Source organism: Pistacia vera, unplaced genomic scaffold (genome assembly GCF_008641045.1).
Source record: "Pistacia vera cultivar Batoury unplaced genomic scaffold, PisVer_v2 Contig724, whole genome shotgun sequence".
Lineage (NCBI taxonomy): Eukaryota > Viridiplantae > Streptophyta > Magnoliopsida > Sapindales > Anacardiaceae > Pistacia > Pistacia vera.
The window spans coordinates 284,388-293,665 of record NW_022196584.1 but is presented as its reverse complement, the minus strand read 5'-3'; the positions used below and the strand labels follow the sequence as shown (position 1 = coordinate 293,665).

The 9,278-nt window shown below is 29.7% G+C and overlaps 1 protein-coding gene across 1 annotated transcript; it reads left to right on the top strand.

The window, feature by feature from the left end:
- The first annotated feature begins 7,407 nt into the window (after positions 1–7,407).
- Positions 7,408–9,026, top strand: LOC116114862 (bidirectional sugar transporter SWEET6b-like). The gene is made up of 6 exons (XM_031401001.1): positions 7,408–7,450; positions 7,553–7,589; positions 7,828–8,047; positions 8,412–8,573; positions 8,663–8,782; positions 8,889–9,026. Exons 1-6 carry the CDS (start codon positions 7,408–7,410, stop codon positions 9,024–9,026), a joined length of 720 nt encoding a protein of 239 aa, XP_031256861.1.
- Positions 9,027–9,278: the final 252 nt, after the last annotated feature.

Below are 9,278 nucleotides of genomic sequence, written 5' to 3'. Positions count from 1 at the left end.
AAAATCGGGATCAGACACTCATTCAACAAAGAAAATAGCAAAGACACACTACTAGAAAGAGATTGACTTAACATTCTCTAAGAACACTTAGAACACCAAACACTTGTAATCTCATATTGCAGCTCAAGACCTCTTGTAAGCTTGTCTAACGATCAGAAAAGCAATTCATATTAAACAAACATAGTGTATGTATGATTCGCTTTAAGCATCTGAACTACTATAGAAAACTATCTCGTCAACTTTATATTTACATCTTTGCATGACACCGTGCCTACAGTACCTCATTCACTTAATTTAATTAGTTAACATATGATTTTTTAGTACTTTACACGTACGAAGTTGTTAGGTGACAAAATCAAGCATCAATACTAAATATCATTGTCAAAGACAAAAAAAATAAAATAAATAAATAAATAAAAGAGCCTAAAACATTGTATGAATTTTCATTAATTTATAGATTAATATATAAGATAGAGGGATATACTTCAGCATTAAGTCAGCAAATTAAGAAAGTATATAGCAACTGGCTAATTAAAGCGGCACCCAATCAAATATTTAAGGGAATTTGAACTTCAAAGAAAACTTAATCTGAGTATTTCATACCACTTACATTTTTTTATTTTCAACCAAACAATAAATATTTATATCTGTAGAAGAATAAAATCTATTAAGTATTTAATAATATTCATAGAAAATTTATAATGCGTAGTACTTAGGTCACCGTAACAAATTGAATAAGTTTTTGATGTTATATATATAATTAATTTAATTTAGAATAAGATGATATTAATCCAATTTAACACAATTAAATTTGATTACTAATCCCTCCCTAGAGTTTTTATGTGAGAAATATCTATATCAAATCGCAAAATGGCACTTACAGGAGTACCACGTATTTATGGGTCCCAAAAAACAAAGCTTTATTATTATTATTTTTCTTTTTATGGTGGATACTAAATTTTTTTTTTTAAAAAAAAAAAAAAAAAAAAAGCAAAGCCAAAATATCTAGACTAGAAAAATAGTTTTTAAAAAAAATAAAAGAATATGAAAATTTTAGTCAACTAACTTAATGAAGTATTAGTTATATAGAAAATATTTCAAGCAAAACAAATACTTTTGTTAATCATTGATCATAATTATGATTCATGATACAAAAGCAAAAGTTCTTGTAATGCCATATATAATAAAAGAAAATAATTGAAGACCTATCCTTGTAATTTATTAGTTAAATTTATATATAAGAAAGAAGTAATGTTTTTTTTTTTTCCTTATGACTAGGGGTGTCTGGGCCAGTTTACGCGCATCTTAACTAATTTTTCGAGACCTAGAATTACCGACTGGATAAAAGCTCAATTGTCTACTCCTATTAGAAACCGAGGAGAGACTTAAACTTAAAATTTGTTGAATAATATACTTAAGAGTTCTTATCGAATCACTCGACTATTCAAAGATAATTGAAAAAGTAATAATGCATATTTAAATGTCATGTTAGATGTGATTGAAAATCAATTAACTAATTTAATTTTAATGAAAAATATTGATATTAAATAGCCTGACTGGTTGGTGGTGGTGGTTTAAAGTTCCATTGAAGAAGGAAGAATATTAAAAAAAAAAAAAACTCATAAATCCACTAATTCCACGTGGAGGCCAGTTGTCCACCAGGGTTACAATGTGGGGAATAACAAAACAAAGAAAGAAGAAAAAAATTAATTAAAATAAAGAATGGATTAATTCACTTCTCCCCAAAAGATAACAAAACCCTAGCTTGGAATCTTTTGAAATTATTAATCAAACTTATTATTTATAAATTAAGCATTATTATTTCTCACTCATTTAATAGAATCAAGGAAACAACCTATTCTCATTCCTTCACTAAACTCCTTCCAATAAGCTTTACACACATTCATAATCTTGGAATCTTTCTTTGTTTGTGGAGTATAGATTGTGTCATCTTATTTGAATTAAATAGAGATTCTCTACTTCACTATACTTTTTTATCAAATCTAATTAAGAATCATATTTGTTCATAGATTATGTTCTATTATATATACATAATAACCACATCTTTCGATGTTATATTTCTTGCATACTCTATTTTATATCGTTTTATTCGAAGTTAGTTTATCGAATACATCCCGTGTCAACAATATACACCATTATTGAGATAAGGGGACATATATATATATATATATTCAGAATTCGAATACTATGAGTTATGAAGAATATGGTGTGATACTTATTCACCGAAACAAAATTTAAGATAAGAAAAGAATCATAATGTTCTATAAAGCTAACAAAACAAAACAAAGAAAAGAAAGAAGAGTAGCTTTTGTTATTAAAAATGCTTAACCACTAAGGGAAGATAAGAGAGTGGGAAGGTATGCATGGATGGTATCTTTTGACTAGAAAAAAGGTGTTAGAGATGGAGACGGAGATGGAGATGAGAAGGAATTGTTATCGAAGTTGGAAACTATAATGGGGAAGAGATGAAAAAGCTAGATAATAATAAAAGAAAACAAAAGAATGAAGCACCTGAGAGAGAGAAGGAACAATGCTTTAGAGATGTGTTGTTGGTGAGATGTTTGAATGTGTATGGTTCATAAAAGCAATTCATGAGAAAGTGGGAGCAAGCATAAGCTAGTGCTGTTCATCTTTCTTTTCTTTTCTTTTTTAAACGATCCCCACCAATATATATTAATATTACTGTCAACTATTTGTCATATATATATGCATGCATTTGAGTTAGCTTTCTTTTCTTTATAACCAGTGATCAGTCTCCCTCTTTCTTTCTTCCTATCTATCTGTCTTTGTGACAGGGACCATCCACTATTATATAATCCACTACTCTCTCTATTGTAATGCTACCTTCCATTCTGAATAAGGTTCCTCTTCCTCTACAAACATCTACAGTGTTTCTTTTGCTGTGTCACCATCCATTCTTTCTTTCTTATAAAGGTTTCATAACGTCTGCTTTACAAATATTATACACTTAAATATAAAAATAAAACCACACTTCTCACATTTAAGTTTAACTCATTATAAAATAATTGAAATTATATATAAATAAATAAATAAAAGAAAAAGTTGAAGGGGTACATATCCAGAAAAGAGTCCGTACGAATAATGTCTATTTTTAAAATGGTGTTATATAATCTATTGGTCTGGGCTGAAACGAACTCTACAATCTTTTTAACAGATGGATTTGGATTTTAGCCAACACATATTTTGGACCTGTTTTATAAGGATGTTCAAGCCTATACTTCGATTCCCACTTTCAAATCTGATATAAAAGGCTTGAGAAAAAACTAAAGTGAGAAATCTCGAGCTTATTAAGAAGAACTAAACTGAACCTAATCCCTCGTAAAGAAGACTCATAAATTAGAGCATATCACATTCAAATAGCTTAACCGATTATAAATATCCTGACAGTAGCGTTTATGCCTTACCAAATTCATACATGCTGCTCCAATCCTCATCCGAAAGCACATTGAGGTAAAACAAAAATACGGATTGTGCAATATTCCCGATTTACCAACTTCTATTTCAGATAAAACAAGGGAAGTATTTAAATGCTTAAATAATTAAAAATGTATTCTTCTTCTGATGGAGATTTTCTTCACCAAATGCGTCGGAAATTTGCAAAAGAAGTTCACTCGCTCCCATGATTAATGGAACCTTCATGGCACTAAAAACACTATAATCCTACCAAATTTAGACATGTCAAAAGCTGCATGACAGGTTTTTAAATCCAGAAATTCTTCTTTCTCTATGCACAAGTTTTTAGTGCTCCCTTTCCTTTTTTCTTGTGTTACATTGAGTATAAAGCCCCCCTTATCTAGAGAACATGATCAATAACTTGAACAAAGATAATCACTTTAAAATTCGGAATCCTATGACTAATTATAATGTGATGATACATGTAATTGATTTATAATTTCTACCTAGCTAATATGATTCCTAAAATCATCTGTATGATCAGGTTTTAATTTTAGCTTCATCTCAATTGTACTGAGCCAAGATTGCATGTTAATTTACAAATTTCTTTATAGCCTTTAATATCTGAAAAATTAATGTCAATATTATAATATTATGCAATGTTGAATGAATTTCCTCAAAGATCGATTATTAATTGCATATACATAATATATTTGATAAGATTTCTAATAAATTTGATGAGATTATATTAAGGGATATTTATGAAGATAATTTAATATATATATTATAAATTTTCATGAAGGATCTTAATCTTATCCATATTACATATTCATATCCATTAAAAACAGTTTATCCACTAGTATTGGATCCCATTCATTGTTTTGTTATTTTCAAGGGAAAAAATTGATTGAACAGAAACGGTCTTATTTCTTAGAGATTTCTACCGGCTTATCTACTATATATGCCCATGTCTTTCCATAAATGTCGATTTTACATAAACAAATCTTATTACAGAGTTCTTGTTGTTCTTCTCTGATTCAATTCAATTTCTTTTCTTTTTTATTATTCATCAAATCACAACACTAACACATCATCCTGTGAACAGATAAAATACCAATGAAATTTCCTGAGAAAATACTCTACGTACTCATACATGCAAGAGATTACTTAATTTTCCTATAGGTGTGAATGGGCATTCTTAAACTAGATACTGAAACCCAAAAATCTGTTTCCATCTGGCTCATATCATTCTTGTTTTAAAAAGATTCACGATCATCACAATTAATATAGTTCATATTTTCTTTCCATATACAGCTAGTTCTTCTTATCTCACCAATAAATCAAATAATCATTCTATATTAAAGTACTGAACTTTTACAACACTAATTCACGCTTTCTGTGCTTTCTTTAGTCCTCCTTTCTTTCTCCTCCCGTTTTAATTTTTCTTGCTCTTCAGCATAGTACCGAAACTTCAGAAATGGTTACCGCATCAACCGCCCGGAATATCGTTGGCATCATCGGTGTGGTTTACCTTTGATTTTCTACTCACAGTTTTTAAATAAAAAATATTTTACACTTAATAAATTTAGAGGAATTATTAATTGGTTTATTAAATATTATGCTTTTGATGCATGATTAATTATTTTCATTTATTGTCCATGAATATGACAAATGCTGCACCTCATAGATGTATTGCCACATTTACCATTATTTTTTTAAGAATCGATCTAAAGATATAATCAAACGCGTAGATGTATATAACCGGATTCATGCATGTCCAGGGATTTTATAATTGTTCATATGTATATATTTCAACCATTTTTATAAGGCTATGCTTAACGCTAATTCTTAAAATGAGATTAAACCTGTCTCATTTTCTATCTTTTCCTTTCCTTTTTGGCAGGAAATGTCATCTCCTTCTTCCTATTTGCATCACCAATGTAAATCTCATTCTCTCTTTCTTGATATATAATTGAATTTCATTTTTTCTATATATTAAAATGATAATTTTTTTTTTTTTTCATATTCATAACATATTAGGACACAGATAGATTAAGGAAACTCAGAAGAAATAAAAAAAAAATTCAAGTCTTAGGATATAAATTTTGATATTCTCTTTAATCTGAAAATATTTCAATTAATAGTAATCTTAAAATTAGTAAAATAAAAAAAAATACAATATTAAATGTGATTGTAACGAAAAGACTTAATATACATATATTATTTTATTTTCTTTCACCTATTTGACATAAGTTTTATTTTGTACACATTCTAGAGTGAACTGTACGATTCTACAATATTCAAATATTATTTATTCTGCAAATCTAACATTAGTTATCTTTATCCAAAAATTTAATTCTTATCCTAATTTTTTTTCCAATAATGATCCATTAAAGTTTACTAAAAAGAGATCGCTACTGCCTTCTAGTGCCTTCTTTAATTGGACGCAACTCATTAAAACCCAAATGTTTATCTGTCAAATGTCAAAACATAATACTAATTACATCCATTATCCATAATTTTTTTTTTCTTTTCTGTTATCTTTCATTATCACTAGTTTATTACTACTAATGAAGAAGCTTTCCTGAAATTATGGATTATAACTTGATCGAAAATTTTACTAAAGATTAACATTGTAATTGATGTGATGATACTGATTTGGATGACCTTTGCCTTGATTCGTTTCGACCTTTATATCTTGGTAATTATATTCTTAATAAAATCAATTTGTGATTAATTAATATATTAATTGTGGGTTGATTTTTGTAGATTGGGAATGGGCTGGGAGCACTCTCTGTTGCAACACAACTGATTTTGTACGCATGTTATTACAAGTCTACCCCTAAAGATGATGAAGGAGAAGATGAAGATAAGAAGCCACCCACTGAAATTCAGCTCTGTGTTTGTACTTCAGCTTGATTAATTTCTCTTGTCCACAAAGATACTTTTTTAGCTGTTGAGAGAGACACTTCTATTGTTTTAAAATACAAATTAGCCTTAAATATTTCTAATTTATTATCATTAATATGAAGTTTATATCATTTATGTATTGGAATTTGGTAATTGGGCATAATGTTTGTGACGTTTAATTCAGAGACATCAAATTCTCTAGAAATGGTCTCCATCACACGAAAGTTGTGACAGACCGAGTACAAAATTCTATTTCTCTTTCTCACCTCCGCAAATTAATTCGTACATATATATTCATATTCAATTCCTTTAAATAGATATTTGATTAATCTTCCAATCTAATTCTTATTTTGAAGATTAATTTTCTTATTGTAATGTAATCGGCATTATCCGTACGTAGGTTGATTAAATTGATGTTTGATTTTTAATCTTAATTACTATTATAATACATATTTGAATGTTATAAAAAAAACTGAACGAATCTCACGCCCCGTATCACTGATTGTTGTTAAAGATCAAGACTATGATGTTTCTGTTAGAGAACAAGTCCAAGAACTATCCACTTCTGATAGAGAGCAAGTCCAAGAGATATCCACCAAACCACCTGGAGAAATATTCGCCACCCGATTTTGTAATGTTTTAGTTCTGATTTGGTTTTATCACTTGCTGTGTATAAATGCTTTGGCTGTTTCAATGATAAGAGTGAGAGAGAGATTAGCTTAAATCAATTCTTCTCAATTGTTGCATGCAAAATAAAGCCCTAAAAGAAGAGAGATTACGAAATTATAGATAAATTAGGATATTAATTTGAACAAAATTAGGCAATTAATTATCACTTAAACAGACTTTATTTTCCTCTCAAACTCTAGGAGAGATTACAAAATTATAGATAAGATTAGGATATTAATTAGGCTATTACTTATCAAGTTAAACCGACTTTATTTTCCACTCAAACTCTGCTTCATAACCCAACATGTATAAACACCTACTCCTCTCACTTATTTTTTGAAAACAAATTTGAGGAAACAATCTCTGCTCTCTCTCCCATTAGCTCCATTCATAATGGTTAGCGCCGAAGCTGCTCGCAATATTGTTGGCATCATCGGTAGGTTATATTGCGTGTTTTCATTTGTTGCTACGAACAAACATGAATTGTTGTATGTTCAATCACTTTTTTCGTTTTATAAAATATTTGATTTTGGTGCAGGGAATGTCATCTCCTTTGGCCTCTTCCTCTCGCCGTGGTAACTTTTTATATCTCTTTAAAACTTGATTTTTAGTTTTCGAGTTATTAGAATTCTCCTAAACACTACTTTGACATGGCTTTTATGAATTTCAGTATTGTAATTAAATAAACTTAGTGATCTTTTTTTAGATTGTTGATTTGATCATTGATGTGTTGACTAACATTATTATTGATTTTAATGAATAGAAATTTGAATTGTTATTGAGTAATTAATAAGCCTTTGATTGTTTTGACAGTCCAACTTTTTGGCGTATAATTAAGAGGAAATCGGTGGAGGAGTTCCAGCCATATGCATATATTGCAACATGTATGAATTGCATGTTTTGGATTCTATATGGTCTTCCAGTTGTTCATCCTGATAGCACTTTGGTCATCACCATCAACGCTATTGGCCTGGTAATGGAGTTGATATATTTATCAATATTCTGTTACTATGATCATCAGAACAAAGGAAGGGTATGCTCTCTGTCTCTTTCTCACATATTGTTCAAGTATTAATTTATCGCTGTGTATTAATTTTATCACACATTGTTCTCACAAGTATTGTAGTACCCGGAATACAACAGATTTGATATTTGTTTGAAAGAGAATGAAACTTAATTGGCAAATTGTTCGGAGTATGATCATAGAAAACATAGTCAATAGTGTATGTGTGTTAATTTAATGCTTGCAGATTCATTGTCTGATTTGAACTAATTGGAGCGACTTTTGAAAACCACAGTTTGTCAATTGATTAAGTAGAGGCATTTTGATAATTTGACATACTGAATCTGACTCATAATACATGATATGTTCTTATTGTATCATAATCTCTTTACAGAAGAAGGTTGCGATTGGACTTTCAGGGGAAGTGGTTTTCGTGGCAGTGGTTGCTATAATTACAATGGTGGCATTTCACACCCATAACAGCAGGTCATTCTTTGTGGGAGTTATATGCGATGTCTTCAACATTATCATGTATGCTTCACCTCTTACCATTGTGGTAAGTATTCCCAATTCCCAAATCCATCCATTGATGAGAAGAAGAAATGGTTTCAATTGTTGAATGTTTCTTTGTGTGGATTTCAACAGAAAAAAGTTATAACCACAGGGAGTGTAGAGTACATGCCATTCTATCTCTCACTCGCAGGTTTCACAAACGGTTGCATCTGGACCGCTTATGCTCTCATCAAGTTGGACTATTTCATTCTGGTAAACCAAATATTTTTCTCAAATAATTTTGGGCAACTTTAATAAATGAGGCAAAGAACTACTATATTGAACTAACGGATGCTATTATTTTCGTTTGCTCTTGCAGATAAGCAACGGTCTTGGATCTCTTTTCGGTCTTGTACAACTCATAATATATGGAATATACTATAGATCAACCCCCAAAAAAGGTCAAGATATTGTAAAGCCAACTGAGGTTCAACTATCTGCTGCATCCACGGCCTAAATTACTTGTTGGAATTGGAAAGGGAAAGCAAGAACGAAATATATTATCATTGTATTGAAATGGACGGAAAGGGAAATGGTAATGGATGCATATTTGAATAATGAATCAAGAACAATATGCATTACAATTTCATTCTTTACTTATATTGAAAGAATTGAATCAAATGTGTGGTATGTGGAAAAAAATACTCCCACCATTACAATATTCCATATAAGTTAAAAATTATTACTATATTTTTAAATAAAAAAAAAC